This window comes from Magnolia sinica, chromosome 16 (genome assembly GCF_029962835.1).
Source record: "Magnolia sinica isolate HGM2019 chromosome 16, MsV1, whole genome shotgun sequence".
Taxonomy (NCBI): Eukaryota; Viridiplantae; Streptophyta; class Magnoliopsida; order Magnoliales; family Magnoliaceae; genus Magnolia; species Magnolia sinica.
This window is the reverse complement of record NC_080588.1, coordinates 35226094-35243567: the sequence shown is the minus strand read 5'-3', so window position 1 is coordinate 35243567 and position 17474 is coordinate 35226094. Positions and strand designations below refer to the sequence as shown.

Here is a 17474-nt window from a genome sequence, read left to right as displayed (position 1 = left end):
CACAATCAACTAACCTTTGAACTTCTTGGACACAAGGGCCTAATTCATGATCATGGCGAAAATGCTCTGGACAGGGCCACCATCGAGGATTCTCTACTTCCAAAGATCCTAAGATTCCAATCAATCAATCCCCCCAACACACAAAAAGGGGAAAAATAATAATAATAATCCCAAGCTAAACAAACCCCCAAATGAACTCTTTTTTTTTTGTGCATCCTTCGAAAGGACCTTGAATCCATAGATTGCTTCTCCCAACGATCCATTGAAAACCCAATAGACACCGAATCTAGAAAGGAAGAAAGCCCACACTGATTTTTCCACCTCACAATGAACAAACAAGTGATCCACATTTCCAACCCAATCTTGCACATGACGCATCGATTGGGCATCGCTTTGTTTCACTTGTTATGAATAGTTGTTAAGCCATCAACTCTTACTTTTGTTACTGTCACTAGTCGTACCCATCCTAGATTAAGGGATTAGGCATTGTTTGTCCATCCCCTTCTCTAAAACTCCCATCTATCTTGTATATACCCCACTTTCCATTCAATATTATGTTAATCGTCTTATCAAAAATCTAAATTGCTCAATTACTTTCTTTCTTTCTCATTGCATGTTTCTGAATCTAATGACAAAGAGGGCAATTTGGCTCAAGAAATGAAGCAGGAGTTTTAAACTATCTGGATCATGCACCGGGCATAGTAGTTCAATCTAGTGTGACACCATTCCAATGGCATTGTGTTCTTGGTCATCCTCCACTACATGATGGTTCCGGAATTACTCTATTTCCAATTTTGATTGTGAAGTCCATCAATATAGTAAACATAATCGTATGTCTTTCCCACATGAATGTCTGTCAATCTAGTCCTTTTTCATTAGTTCATTCTAATGCATGGGGTCACGTCAATCCCAAGTCGTCAAGGGTTTAAGTAATGTATTATCGTTGTGGATGACTTTTCTAGAATTACTTGGCAATATTTATTGAAAGATAGAGCATAAGTTTTTCTGTCTTTCAACTATTTCATGCTAAGATTAAAAATCAATTCAAACAAAAAAATAAATAAATAAATAATCAGATTCTGATTTCAGATAATGGGGGAGAATACATGTCAAATGAGTTTCGATCATGTTTACAAAAGTATGGAATCTTGCATCAGACATCTTGCGGTCACACTCAACAAGAAAATGGGTTAGCTGAACACAAGCATAGGCGTCTACTTGGAAGTAACCTACGCTCCTTTATTTCAGATGAATGTACCTAAGAATTTTTTAGAGATGATACTACCTGCATGTTTTCTCATCAATTGTATGCCCTCATCTGTTTTAAAGGGAAAAGTTCCTCTTCAAAATTTGAGTCCTTGGCGTCATTTATTCTCTCCCTCCAAAAGTTTTTGGGTGTGCATGTTTTCTACACCACTTGGGACCCAAGTTTGACTAGTTAGAGCCTCGCTCTTTGAAAAGTATCTTTCTTAGATATTTGCAGTCTCAAGTGTTATTATCGCTCTCTGTAAACAGTTTATATGCGTTGATGTTACTTTCTTTGAATAAACTTAGTTCTTTCCATCTAAGCATCAGAAAGTCTATGGGCATGGACATAGATGCATCACCTCATGTTGTTTTACCTGTTCCAAACCAATCACTCTCTATTGGTCCATCTACTACTTGACCACTCCAGCTATAAACTAGACGGAAGAAAAGGTGGCTTCTACTACTTGACCACTCCAGCTATAAACTAGATGGAAGAAAAGGTGGCGGTAAGCCACCTTTCCCTCATGCTTCTCAACCATCGCCTTCCATTTCCATTGGGCCTGGCTACTTCAATACCTAGAAAATACTACAACTCACAAAAGTACTTGGCCAGAAAATGATGCTTGAGATGCTGTTTGAGATGATTTATGCCACTATCATCACTACCTATAATCACAATGTCATCGAACGACCAACACAATCTCACATGCACCCTTACTTTCTTAAGAAGAATTGAGTGATTGACTTGGTTCCCTACTAGCCCAAACTCTAACACCACCTGGCTAAATTTCTCGAATGATGCCCAAGATATGACTACTTCAGTTTGTAAATAGATTTTTTAGGCTTGTGCACCTTATCTGACTCCCCCTAAGCAACATACACAGGATGTTGCTCCACACCTCAAACAATCTTCATCCAAGAATGCTTTTCTAACATCCAACTGATGTAGATGCCAGTTCAAATTCCAAATAATAATGATGATAACTTGGATAGAATTTAATTTTTCCATAGGAGAAAAAGTTTTAGAAGAATCCACACCAAAAGTTTGTATGAACCCTTGATGGGGACATCACGCTCACACGCACGCCCCCCCTACGCATGTACGCAAGGAGGGCCCCGCCATCGATTTGGATCGATGACGACGTCCAAGGAAGGCCTCCTAGTTAGAGGACTGCGTTTTGGTTCATTGGATTGGACCTGATCGTCATGTGAATCCCACCATGGGCTCTCATGATCATGGCCCACTATTCTAAATAATCTAGTACTTTGGGTTTTGCTTATTATTATTATTAGGAATATCATGGACGGTTTAGATTGCTTTGATTAGTTGTTATTTTTTATTACTTCGTCTCCAAGTAATAGGGTGCGCACATGGCACGAGTTTTGGGGTATACGATTTTATTATAAATAGGCACCCCTTATAGTCTTTTTTTTCTCGTTGATGATTGGAATAAAATTTCTGTGTTTTCCTACTCCTTTCTAAGGTGTGAAAACCTACTTGGGTGTGAAGCCCTCCTTTCTTCGAAGGGCTACTACCGTGGTGCGAAGCCACACCCATCCCGATTCGAATTCATTGTTATTTTGCAGTCAATCATTCCCTACAGCAGATTTCCAGAATCTGGTACTGCAAGAGGGTTGAAACTTCGGTGAAGCACCACGCGCGAACCAGAACTCGGATCAGGCCGAAACTTGGGGGTTGTGTGGCCCAGCCCTGGCCGACCAGACCCAAGTTGGGGCTTTTTTGGTTCATGGTCCCCACACACGTGCGGATAGCCCTCAGCGCACGTACGTCAGGCCTAGCCTGTTGTCAACACGTGCAGGCTGGCTTCAAGTTCACTCTCTCCTCTCTTTCACTCCTCTCTTACTTGATTTCTCTAACCCTAACACTAGATTGTCTTAAATCCCATTTTTTATACCCTTTTCTTCAACTCTAGGGTTCCTCAAATTGAAACCTGTGAATCCCTTGGGTTGGGAAAATATTTTTGTGCATGTGTGGATGAATTTACTCTCCTTTGAGCATTGTTTGGTCTATAACTTTAATTGATCCGGCCCTAGCATGTGTAGGCCTGGACCCGCATAGATTCCCCTTGATTGAGTGCTTGACTTTATGTGGGATGTGGAATTTTGTGTGATTGTTTTGAACTAATATGATCTAAAGCCTGGAATCTCGCATATTATGTTTAAAATTTCATGTCCTGCATCAACCCTCTAGAAAGGTATTAAAAAACGGTTACGTGAGGGAAACGATTCAAGCCGTTACGCGTTACGACCCTTAACAGACTAGCAAGGGCTGTTACAACACGGCCCAAAACGGTCTGTAATAGACCAGCGAGGGCCATTACGCACGATAAATTAAAAGAAAAGGGGTACCTCTATGGAGATTAGAGGAAGGGAAAAAACCCCGGAAAAGTGTTCTTCTTCTTCTTCTTTCCTCTCATCCCCCCTCTTCCAAAACCCTCTCTCTCTCTCTCTACTCCTCCGATAGCGTTTCAAAAATTGCACACATGGCATATATTAAATCAAATCAAGCCTTTTAAAATGTGGGACCCACTATTGCTAAGTCATAGTCCCAAAATCAGAATTTTTTAATGATCCTAACCGTTGATTCGTGGACACTAGTTTATTGAAATATGATTGTTGGGCATTTTTTTATGCTTCATCGTCCAATAAATGTCCCGCCAACCTAACAATCAGATGATGAAATGAGCAAAATTTAGGACCCACTATATTATGGGATGTGCGTCATAGATTGTAGAAATTTCATATTGATTTGGGGGCATTCAAGTCGCTCCCAAATTGGCGAAACTATTCATCTGAATTTAATATCATTTTTTTAAAATTTCTTTGGGGGAGATGTGTCTATTGTCAAATGCTTAGGAGCAAACATTAATTGGATGAATGTCATATATTGCATAAATATGGGGCCAATTCAGAGGCATTTTAGTCCTGCAAATCGACCCCCAAATCAGCCACACTATTAATCCGAATTTAATTTCAAAATTTTTCTTAAGTTTTTTTGAATGAATGATGCCAAATGCTTATGGATATGCATTAGTAGGATAATGTCATAGATTGCATGAATTTCAGGCCAATTTGAGGCATTTGAGCGGTCCCTCGAATCAATGACATTATTCATCCAAATTTTATTTTATTTTATTTTTATAATTACTTAGGGAAGTGGGATGAGTCCATAGATTGCATAAATTTTGGGCCGATTTGGGGTATTCGATTGGTCCCACAAATTGGCGACACTATTCATCCAAATTCAATTTTTATTTTTTCTTAAAATTACTTTGGGAGAACGGTATAAAATGCTTAAAGATATGCATTCATGAGATGAGTACCATGAAATGAACTACCTAAGCCTGTCAAGTTCATAAAATCATTAGACAGGCCAAGACAACATTCTCATTAAGAGTGGATCATTACGCCATTGTAAACATAGTAAAAAAAGAAAAAAAAGAAAAAAGAAAAGGAATACATATTTGGAATCGTCTAAATATATGGGATTTTCCCATTGTTATTTTTTTGGCAAAAAATAATCCCAACGGCCATTACTTACACCCCCGTGACAGTTGTAACATAACAATAATGGTGAGGACCATTACCATTTATGGAATACCTTGCCTGCCAACAACAATTCAGACCTTTAACCAGTCAATAGATGCATCTGGAAGATACTTAATAAACACATTTATAGCCCACAATTTGCTTACCAGATGACAATGATGCCAATTCCCATGTCCCATTAAAATTTAAGGCTGGCATCTCGTCATCCATTAATTGCTTCCAACCAATATTAGATAGGGCTTACTGAAGGAACGACGAATAGATACAGATGATAGCAAACACATTGTTAGAAGGAGATAAGTGATCTATGTAAAGGTAGTTGGCGATATGATGAAGAGTGCAAGACCGGGTACCTTTACATAAACCAATTGGTAGATCATCATAGATAGTGAAGGGTAATGGATAGGCAGGGATTATTCTTTCCCTATGTAAGTATGTTATGGACTTACTACCAGAGACTAGTATGCTTTGGGCCAAACTTGTTGAAACTCTCCTATGGATCCTAATGAGAAGTTGATTGTGGATCAAGGTGATTTGTTTGATGACCCAGGCAGACATTGTAGGCTAATTGGCAAGCATATATACCTCACAATCACCCGTCCTGACATAACATTTGCTGCTAGAGTTGTAAGTCAATTCATGCAAGCTCCTAGAACCTCCCATTGGGATGCAGTTACTCGTATACTAAGGTCTTTGAAGGGATCCTCTAGCCATGGTATAACTTAAGAGAAATATAGGCGCATTCATGTTGAAGGGTACTCAAATGCAAATTGGGTAGATTCCCCTACTAATAGACACTTGACAACCGGTTATTATACATATGTTGGTGGTAATTTGGTGACTTCGAAGAGCAAAAAAACAGAATGTGGTGGTGAGATCAAGTATAGAGAGCCAGAGACATAATGTAAAGCTATGGCCCATATGACTTGTGAGATGATATGGCTAAAAACATTGCTTCATGAGACTAATTTCCAGTTGAAGGTCCCATACCCTCACATTGTGAATCAAGCTACTTCACAAATTGCTACTAACCCGAACTTCCATGAGAGGACGAAACACATTAAAGTGGAATATCACTTTATTTGTGAGAACGTGTCCTCTAAAGAGATCTCTAGCATACATCAGATATTAGGATTAAGTTGTAGACATTTTTACCAAAGTTCTCGGAAGAAGTCGATCATCAAGCATTCAGAACATATTGGGCATGGATGATATATATGCTCCACCTAGAGGGGGGCCATTATTGATGATAGGTGTGACCCTTACAATTGGAAAGCCCACCTAGGTGATGGTAATAAGAGTTGCTGAATCGTATGGCCCACCTTGTCTCTGGCGTTTTGGTCATGTACCCTCACACTTTGTGTTATTTGGTGAACGTAATGTGTAAAAAGCATATTCTAACAACGAGCAAAATGGTCTTTTTTGTTTTTTTTTTCTATGACTTAAAGTATTTAAGCAAAGAGGGGGTTGTGTCCAAACCTAACCCTTATCATTTTTTCATTATCCGTCTCTTTTCTCCCTTATTCCTTTGTGTTATACTATCTTCCTATACCAAATTACCATATCCACCAGCTTATATTAACCCATGTTATATCTCCCATTTTTTCCTGATCCAGCAATTGGATCTATGATTTATCATTCATGGATATCGAAAAGATCCATTTAGGAACACCTTTGGATGGCATAGCTCAATGTTGATGCCTAAGTTCAAACTTCAAACAAGGCTCCAATGGATACCTAGGCACCTAGAGACAAGGGCACAGTAATGGACATAATGCTTCAAGGAGTTCCAAGTAATTGAAGATCTAGAGATTCCTAGAAAGGTCAACATTTCGTCGAGGACATGCAGGAGACAAGCTAGTAAACAAAGGGAGGAATCTTACGTGGGGGGAATATCCCATCTCCCATAAAGTTCCCTATTACTCTTGAAAAGTATTTTTTTGACCCACTATTATAACAAATAAATAAATAAATAAAAGAGAGAGAGTTCTCAAAATTCCAAATCCACATGCACATGCACATGCCTAGGTACCCAGCCACCCTGCAACCTCACACCCACCCCACACCCACACCCTTGCACATATATGCATAAAGATTTGTTTGAGTGTAAGAAAAGTTCAACCTACAATGAATTGCATGTGAAATTCACATGCAATGAGTGTGCAAGTGACATGACTTTGTGTGATTAATTTTCACCTACAATGTGTTGCATGTCAAATCACATGCAATGGATGGACATGTACCAACATTTCACACATGTATGGCATTTGAGCCATGCAAATGATGGGCCCAATGATTCTAGGATAGGATAACCTCCACAGTTCTGGACAATCACTTCTCATCTAAGGACAAATGCTCTTGGGCAAACTCTCAATTTTTCATACACAGGAAAACGGGTTGGAGAACATTTGAAGACCCTCCTAGAGGTGTTTGCTTCAATAAAACTTATATAGCTCATTGTATATGTGGAATCCAAGGTATGGACATGGAAAAAGTAATGATTATTTCCATCAACACTATTGAACAAGGGATGTCATTTTTAGGGGTCTTGTTTAGATAGCATGTGGAAATCCAAATTCATTAGGCAGCAGTCGCCTTACATCTTGTACCAGAGAATTCTTAACCATGGATAAGTGTAATCATTACTTTGTGGTATCCATCTATCCAAACAGCCTTTGCTATCTTGTCAAGGAAAATCTGGTTTCATTTACCTTTGGATTTCATGTATCCAAACACACCCTAAGAGACCAAGGTAGAACCTACTGATGTTACCAAGACAAACTCTCACGTTCCCAAACACCAGGATGTCATCCATCAGTTAGAAGAGAATATGAAACCAAATTGAACACTCCACACCTCATTCAATAGAAGATTCCACTGTGGAAACTATAGAAATACGCTCGTCTCTAATAAGCACTGCTCTTCAAAGACATTCCTAAATCTTTTCGTTTTTTCCATCTATCCTAATCAAATCTTCTTCTCTAACCCCAATCTTTTCAAATCATAGTCTCGAAGGAAATGGAATTTTACATATACCTTCCTACCTTTTGGCCCATCTCCCATATAACCTCGGCTTCTCACTTTTGGCCATGTTGACTTTAAGACAAACATGACTTCAAAACATCTATCTTCTTCAAATTATCCACCACATATTTGTCTGCATCACAAAACTAAATGGTGTCATCGGCAAACTAAAGATGGGAGATAGAAGGGCACAAATTCACCACCCTGAAGCCATGAATGAGATTAGTTTCATGTCCTCTTTCCAACATCCTACCAAGTGCCTCCACTACCATCAAGAAAACGAACAGGTAAAGCAGGTTCCCTTGATGGATACCTCTCGACCCTCCAAATAAACCTTTAGGAGAACCATTGTCCAACACTGAATAAGTAGCCGACCAAAGACGTTCCCGAATCTTTTTGTTTTTCCCATCTATCCTAATCAAATCTTCTTCCTAACCTCAATCTTTTCAAATCCTAGTCTGGAAAGAAGGGGAATTTTATATATACCTTCCTACCTTTTGGCCCACCTCCCATATATCACCCCCACCCCCATTTTTCACATAAAACCCCCATTAAGGACTAGTAAAGGATGATTTTGCCCTGATGCATTAAACAATCAAAATAGGACTGTTGTGGGAGGCATTCTTTAAATGATCAAGAGAAAGATTAAGATGTGTCATGTTCAATTATCCAAACCGTCTATATGTTGGCAAATGGGTTCATTTTCACAAATCAAAAAACTAAATGTTGGCACAGTATGTGGGGCCCATGTTCATTGGTCAAAACCATCTATATGTTTGCGTGTGGGGACAATGTTCAATGATCCAAACCATCTTCACATTAGCACAGTATGTGGGGCCCATGTTCAGGGATCCAAACTGTTTATATGTAGGCACATGGGGCCATGTTCACTTATCCAAACTGTCTAAATGTTGTAACAGCACGTGGGCCCATGTTCAAAGATCCAAACCTTCTTATATGTTGGCACATGGCCCACATTCACTGATCCAAACCGATTAAATGTTGGAACAGCACATGGGGCCCATGTTCAATGATCTAAACCATCTATACATTGGCACGTGAGCCTAGGTTCACTGATCCAAACCATCTACATGTTGGCACGACAAACGGGGCCCATGTTCCAGGATCCAAACATATACATAGGCCTGTGTTCACTGATCCAAGCTGTCTACATGTCAGTTTGCCACCTGGGGCACATGTTAGGGATCCAAGTTTCTATATTTTGGCAAAGACGTAGAAGAGGCATGGAACCAGTTTTTGAGCATTTAGGGTTTTAGAAGGGCCTGTTCGCACAAGTTGCAATCCTCCCCACCAGTGCACAAAAGTGTGGAGAGCCACTGCAAACAAAATTCTTCCGGTCAACAACCTTAAGAAGGGGAACATTATGATCCCAAATGCATATTACGTGTAGACTGCAAGAAGAATATGAGGATCACTTCTACTTATTCATTGTCAGATAGACAAGGCTGTGCAGGAGCATTTCTTTGAGCTCTTCAAGGTTCGTTAGGTGCTCAACAGGTCAGTTTTCAATGTGATCTCTAGTTGGTTAGATGGACCTCTTGCGGTTAGGGAAAGATTCATATGGAAGTTGTTCCCGTTCACTGTTTTGTGTGGTCTTTGGAAAGAGAAATGCTAGAATCCTTGAGGGCAAAGAATCATCTATTGATTCTCGTAGGTGTTCAATTGCCTCCTCGCCCCACGGTTTGTGGGCATGTTCTAGCCAGTTGTTGTTGTTTTGGCTGAAGCTGAGTGATGACAGGGTCACTTCTACATGTGGCTGATCCATTGCATTATGCCTTTTCTTCTTTCAATGATTTGTTGATGTCCAGAAAAAGGAAAAAAAAAAAGAAAAGATACAATCATGCACTTTTACTGCTCTCATCGTGAATATTTTGAATCTTTTGACCATAAGCTACTTGCCTCAATGAATCCTTATGACTTAAGAGTGATAACCATGCGCCTTAGTAAAGGGACTAAATAACTGCAATATATATAAAACATATCAAAAAGCAAAATAAACTTCAAACAAAAAATGTAAAATAAGTTGCATGATCAAAAAGGTAAAAGAAACCTACAAGTAACTTGACAACAGTGAAAAAAAGCACCCCTAAAAGAGAAAAATAAATAATAAATATTACTGTTACCTGGAATGAAGTATCCGAATGCGTCGGAATTGCATTGTAGAACTTTGGTATAAAGGTTTAAAGGCTCTGAACAGATATACGGAGTAGGGCCTACTCCACCCCTAAGATTCCTAAAATATCACACTTGGATTAGGCTGGGGGCTAACAACAAAATACAACGCAATCATCACTAGATCGCTTTATTTTAGATAACATCAAAGAAACCCAAATTATAAATCAATTGAAAGAAAGATATAATAATAAAACAATATTAAGTCATTGCAAGTTAGGAGTTTGTTACCCTTACAGGTATGGATCTGCATGGCATTAAGTTGATATGTACTGAGCCTTGCTATTTTCGATATATTGATCATCTATTAGAGATGGCTACTGAAATTTTTTAATGCAAATGATCCCCTAAGTGGCTTCCAGGGTTAGGATATGTTTTGGGTATGACCTCTTTCTTCTTTTATATAAAGAGGTTTCAGTGTGTTGAGTTTTGAGTGCTTTCTATGCCAGTTGCTGGTTTTAGATAAAAGTAGGGGGAGGGTCATATCCTCTTCTTATTTGATGTTTAAAATAATGTTTTCCTTCATTTCTTTTATTTTACAGTTTCTTTTGCCATCATCTTTTTGTATAAATTCACCAGATGTAAGATAGACCAATTATCTTAGGAGGAACAAAAGGGCTATGGATGAAATGACGCACCACCATCACATGTTTGAGATATTACATTTGGGTTGCCCTCTATAAGAGAAATCACTTCTGTAAAAGAAAACTTCCTTTTCGTATTCAATATTCCAAGCCATATGACATCTAGAAGCTGTCTACATACTAGAAAACCCTATCCTACGCTATAGGGAACCTCAGCCCTCGTATATCCATAAAAATACCATTGCCACTGTGGAGGTACTTCAGCGGGTACTGTAGCATACCTTTGGCACATTACTGTAGCGCATAAAAATAGCAATCCCCATTAGCCAAAAAAAAAAATCCTAATTTTATAGAAGAGACTTCTAAAACCCTCCAATGAATCAAGAAAAGAAAAACTATTTAATAACAATATTATTTGAATAAAAACTAGGCCCTTTTATGAACCCAAACATAAGTAGCACACATCAGACCCATAATTTGTCTTTGGGACTCATTTCTTCATTGATCTCTTCTGACAATCACTGTGTTTTGCATTACACATCCTTACAATTGTGCTTGTGTCACATATCCATTTCACATGGACTCAAACAGTTGAGATCAAAATGCCACTAATTTGAGCATGGAAGACCTAACATGCTTGGACTTTTTGTTTATTGAGCTCGGCATCTTGTGCCAACAATTCAATCATGGAGACTGAAATCGTGCCCCACTAGTTTATCCAGACTCCATCTTCTTCTTCTCCAGCTTCCATGATTAGATGTCATGGACGTATGTTAATAGAGATGATGCTTGGGATTATCAGGGGCATTGTAGTAATGAAACAAGTTATCAGGTTGGTCAACTAGTAGACTATGGTTGACTTCTCCAATTCTATGGGATAAGGACAACACGTATGATTTGACCAAGGATTGGCAAGTGGAGATAAACTTTATCCCAAAGGTTGAAGCTGCATGCCAAAGGGAGCAAAAGATAGCTATTCAAAAACGTGAAAGTTTGAATCAACTGATATGCCATGGTGACAATATCCACATACGTCAAAGATTCGGTATGGATATGGCGTGAGTATGGATTTTACACTTACTATTGAAATATCAGGCATTAATATAACATGGACATATCATTTTGAAGCATTTTTCGTATCGATAGCTGTATGTTGAATGGATAATAGATACAACATTCAAGATGGCAAGTCACAGACTCGTAGCCGATATGAATGATGGCATAGGGACTGGCGTGACTCTGCACTAAGAGAGGGTTGGAAATCATTGTTAAGCTCCATGTTTATTTCTAATTTGTAAACTAGGAATGAAGTTTCCATGAGTTTGAGCTAATGCATAACAATTAGGTGCATTAGAAGTGGCTAGAGGAATCTGAATATAGAAGGGTTTCCTTAGTGAAGCTTTCTGTTTGGTCCATTTTAGGAAAAAGCTCTTTGGTATTATCTACCTAACACATGCAAGGCATGTGTAGAGAGGGGTGTTTGGTTAGGAAGGAGAGTCAAAAATGATTTATGCAGGGCATTTAGGGATAAATTGACCAATATAATTACATTTTGCAGATCTGATCAGTAGGCATTTTGGGACAAAATGAATTTTTCTAAGAATAAGTGATATTTTTATTCAAAAAACTCCAAAAGGCGCTACAACGACAACCACTCTGCTCAAGAAAGAGAAATACAATCAGAAGAGGCTTTTAGGGCCTGTTTGGTCCATGGGATTAAATGGTATGGAATGGAATTGTATTAGATGGGATTAACACCATTATTGCACAATGATTGCATGTCTAGAAATACCATGGTATATTGGCCATCCAATCCCCATGTTTGGGATGAAATTCTTGCTATGGGAAAAACACTGGATTAGGCAAAACCCCGTTTGGTGGACTATGGAATTGTAATCAACAAAACAAATTCACAACAAATGTCAGTCACTTGTACAAGTATATAACTAGAATGCCATGTGTAAAGGGCATATATGGATGGACGGCATGGATAAAACATATGCATCAATGTGGGGCCCACGTGTAGTGGATTTCAAAATTCATGGAAATCCCACATGGGACCAAATGCAATTCCATCCCACCTAATCTCAACCCTTCCCATCCTCCCCAAAAGCCGGATGGAATTTGCACAGGACCAAATGCAATTGCATCCCACTTAATCTCATCTAATACCATGCGCCAAATGTCCCCTTAGAGCAACAGTCCAATCCATCATCCCCATCTTCGCCCTTGAAAAATCCTCCAATACTAGGCTGCTCTTATCATGGAAACGCTGGTTGTTTCTTCCCCCCCAAATAGCCCACACATCGGCCAACAAGGACAACCTCCACAAAATCTTGCCTTTTTCCCAAACCCGCCTCCGTGTCAAGCCAAAAACAAGCCATTAATGATCCCTGGCATGACCCAAGGTGCCTTAAAGAGAGCAAAGAATCTTTCCCACACCGATCTAGCAAACAAACAATGGATAAACAAATAGTTTACAGATTATGCATCGCAAACACATGGGGCCCACAAAGCAATTGCATCAAAGGTGATTACTCCTTTTCTAGATAGTTAGCTTGAGTTGTAATTTCTGTTTTGGCTCTACAATCCTGCATATTTTTGGCTTCGGCCTTTTATCAATAAAATTATCAATGTTCGAAAAAAAACACATAGGGCACGTGTTAGGAATGACCATAGACCTCTCTCGGAGCTTATCAATAATAAGTACCTTGTTTCTTCCCACCAACCAAGCAAAGGCAGTAGTAAGCAATAATCTTTGGAGGAGCACCATACTGCCACACGAAAGCCATATGACTCGAACTCCAATCCAATGATGCTTAAGAAAACAGCCCATAGAAGAATCGTACCAAGAACCGGCCCGACTTCTCCAACCTCTACACTAGGGCATCCCTCTTGTCAGCCAAAGAGTGAAAGACGTGAAGCCACGCTAAAATCTTGATGAACTCGTCCAACTCCTCGTCCATCAAATTCCTCTTAAAAGGAGGTGACCACGCACCCCATCTCGTCAACTGAGAGGGCAAAGCACCGAGCGATGGGAATGTTGGTGTTCGAAGCAATCCTTGCTAACCTTGGGAACTTGGTATGAATCAACCCCTCACCTAACCCCACATCCACCCAAAACATTCCTAACCAATAAGCTAACGTCCTTTTTGAACTTATGGGCTACACTTTCCATCACCTTTCAACACCCTGAAGCCTTGTACGAAGATGATTCCCTAACCCACCTTGACCACGTACTTATTAAATATCACGTTCCTCTACAAACTCGCTTCTTTTGTACTGAACCTCCAAAGCCATTTCCCCAACAATGCTAGATTCATCATCTCCAACCATTTAATACCTGCTATTCCTTCCTTGTGAAGCAGACATACATTCTCCCACTTCAACAAGTGGAACTTCTGAGAGTCTGCGACTCCTTCCCATAAAAAAAATCTTGTCTCAATTTTTTAAGATGGGCCAACATCGACTTCGAGCACCTGAACATAAACATGAAATAAAGAAGCATATTTGAAAGAGTTGCTTTAACGAGCATAATCATACAGCCCAAAGATAAATGCCTGCTCTTCCTCGACAATTTCATTTGACTTTTTTAATGACCCTATCCCCAAGATGCTTGGTTCAGTTTGCCCACACAAAGCAGATGGCCAAGATACATAGACAAGAAAGACATTCACACTCAAACACCCCAGTGAACCTCTCCACCTCCTCCTTGGATGTGTATTCCCGACCTTCCACCTTCAAGCCTTGACTCTCAAGACCGAAACCACTTCAAAGCACATTACTATTTTCCTCAGATTATCCATCATGCTCTCCTCCACTTCACAAAATATAATGGTATTTTCAAGGAATTGAAGATGGAAAATATGAGGCCACCCATTCCCCGTATCAAACACATTAATGAGACCCTCAACCTGCTCTTTATCCAGCACTTCACTTAAAGCTTCCGCGATCACCATAAACAAGAATGGAGACAACGGACTAGTCTGGCTCAACCCCCTCATAGCCTTAAAGAAGCCCTTGAAAGATCCATTGATTAAGACAAAGAACTTAGCCGACCGAATGCATACTTGGACCCACCTCTATCTTTTCCCAGACCCCAACCTACCAAACAAATCCAAGAACGCCCAGTTCACGTGATCATTAGCTTTTTCTATGTCCGACTTACAAATGATACCCTTTTCATCAGCCTTGTGATGCAAGTCAATGCATTTGTGCACCATGAATGCACAATCCAAAATTTGTCTTCCCAAGATCAAAGTGCTTTAAACATTGGATATGACGCTCAAGAGAACAACGCGAAAGTTGAACGCCAATAGTTTAGCGAGAATCTTGCACGAGCTCCCAATTAGGCTAATAGGCCTAAAGTCCCTAAGAGACCCGGCTCCTTTCTTTGGTATAATCGCTATGAAGGAGTTGCCCAACCCTAGTGCCAGCCGGCAGCCTTAAAAGAACTCAACTATAAAGTTGATCCCATCACCTGTTACCACCCCCCAAAACTCCTGATAGAAAGCTAAAGTAAAGCCATCCGGGCATAGGGCTTTATCCCTTCTCAGCGCCTCCACCGAAACTTTAACTTCCTCCTCCGACACTGGCCTTTTTAGGGCCTGTTTTGGTTGGAAACTATCATCATAATTATGGGTAAATACGTAATTATGAGATAATTACGTCAATTGAGAATATGCCGTATCTCAAAGAAATCAGCGAGATCAATTCCACTGACAGTTTGTTTGGGGAAGTCATCCAGGCGGCGGATTTTTAAGGCAAAATTTCTTGCAAGATCCACTTGAGAGACGTCCGGTAGCCTGCGGGACCAGATATGCCACCCAATACATGCACTTCACATGATTTAAGACTCTCATCGTCGGCGAGGGAGTATTGGTCCAATCCCTCATCTCCGATCGACGATCCACCGGCCAGTGAGCTCTCTCTCATTACAAATGATATGTTTGAACCACATTTCTCTTTAGGAAATGTTCAAGTATTAGTGACACTTTCAATCTTCAACTTTGAATGAATGGAGAGCTAATTTTGTATCAAGTGGAAAGGCTTTGGTAGAGAGAGCAAGGGAGTAATGACAGAGAAAGAGAGATATGTTCTCTTCAAACAATTTATATTGAAATAATCTTTCTCAATTCTCCTTCATCTTATTCTTATCTTATTTCTTCCTTGATCAAATTCTCATGAGAAACTGCCACATGTCTCTTATGCTTTGTGCAAATCTCTTGTTTCCACTGTTCGTAAACTCAAACATATGAACAGTCACAAATCCGAACTTCATTTTCCGCAAGTTTCAATTTCAGTGTCATGAGCAGTTTAGTATAGAACTTCAAAATTATACTTCAGAAGTTGTGAAGATCATTAGCATAAACTGTCACGTCAATTCACATGTTCAAATCCCACTCTTTTTTACCTATTTCATTCCTCTTAATAAAGCCAATCATCAAAATTTATACGCATCTAAATATGCTAAGAAAAATAGCTGCAAATTTATAATTCTTTCGAACTCTCTCTCTATTATTTCAAAGACATTCAATTGAATTAAAGACTCTGAAAATGCAGCACTCATATATAAGAAAAGCCTCGTGGTTGCTACTCGAATGCAATTTCAGTATATATTGATACACCAAAAGAAGCAGGCAATCCACCAAACCCCATCCTAAAAACAAAAACGAATTGGAATTCCAGAAGAGAGAGAGAGAGAGAGAGAGAGAGAGAGAGAGAGAGAGATGCTTACAGGTAAGAAATGTCGGTGTCTCTAAGAAGATCCGCAATCCTACTGGCCTGTGCAACAATCTCCGGCCGGTCCAGTGACCGGGCACTGCTGCTTGGCTCATCAAACAGCCGAAGCTCCCGATCAGGAGCACCGCAGAAAACTGGGAGCGATGGTAGAGGGAGGCATGGAGCGACCTCCGTATGCGTCGTGTTTGATAGCCGGCAAGACCGCTCATGGCCGAGACCTCGACAAATCTCATCACTGGAACCCGCCATAGATCAGACGGCGGTCAGAATCAGTGCAGAGCATCTGACAGCAGTCATGGCCTGCGAATTCGAACAGAAAATGGACGGAATTAGGGCAATTGAGGGTAGAGTTAGGGTTTCGAGAGGGAGATTTCGAACAGAGAAAAAGCCCTAACGAGCGAGAGGAATTGGGAGGAGAAAATGCAGGGAAAATGGCGGGGAAAATGGATTTCTTTTTTATCAGCAAGAGGTCTGCCTTCCTGGCGGTGGTTTATATAGCAGAGTAAGATAGTCCACGATGAGCTTATTTCCGAAAGTGCCCATCCGCTAAATACGAACGAAGGGTACGGCGCCTTAGCTTCCAACAGAAGACAGTCAAGGGGAGTCTCGCAGTATCAGGCCCGTTTGGACACCAAGGATTCACTGTTTTTTTAGATTTAGATTCTATTTTCCCGTAATTATTTTAACATTAATTATGGTATTTTTAAATTTAATTACAAGCAGAACATCTACGTGTGCAGCTAATATCTATTGCTATTGCCAATTTCCCATTTATCCAAAAATCCACTCTAATCTAATGTTCTGATCAATGAATAAGAGATTGGCAATCAACATCAGTGATTGGATTGGCTACTATTTGGATCAGTGATCTAAGCCGCCCATCATGTGGGGCATGACTGTTGATCCCTATTAAAAGTCACTTTTCATATAACAAGCTGTATGACAAGTGGTTTTACATATCAGATCATGCGACTGGGCAACAAGATTTGATAAGAAATAAATGAATGATCTTTTCAGTTGCTCTTATAAATAAATTTGATGAAAATTGAAAAGCATGAATAGTCAAAATAAAAATAAAAATACATCCAGCCGCTGGTTAATGTCGTGAGATGT

The 17474-nt window shown here is 39.8% G+C and overlaps 1 protein-coding gene across 3 annotated transcripts in view; it reads right to left on the bottom strand.

Moving 5' to 3' along the window:
• Positions 1-16877, bottom strand: part of LOC131229004 (sister chromatid cohesion protein SCC2) — a 103363-nt gene extending 86486 nt beyond the window's left edge. Inside the window, exons 1-2 of one of the 3 annotated variants that reach the window (XM_058224858.1) lie at positions 16357-16877; positions 9987-10096 (exon numbers count right to left, since the gene is read on the bottom strand). In XM_058224858.1, coding sequence (XP_058080841.1) covers positions 9987-10096; positions 16357-16610 — 364 coding nt within the window. In that variant the 5' untranslated portion in view covers positions 16611-16877. The remainder of the gene's footprint in view (positions 1-9986; positions 10097-16356) is intronic. The other 2 variants (XM_058224856.1, XM_058224857.1) reach the window with 2 other exon arrangements.
• Between the last annotated feature and the right edge of the window lie 597 nt (positions 16878-17474).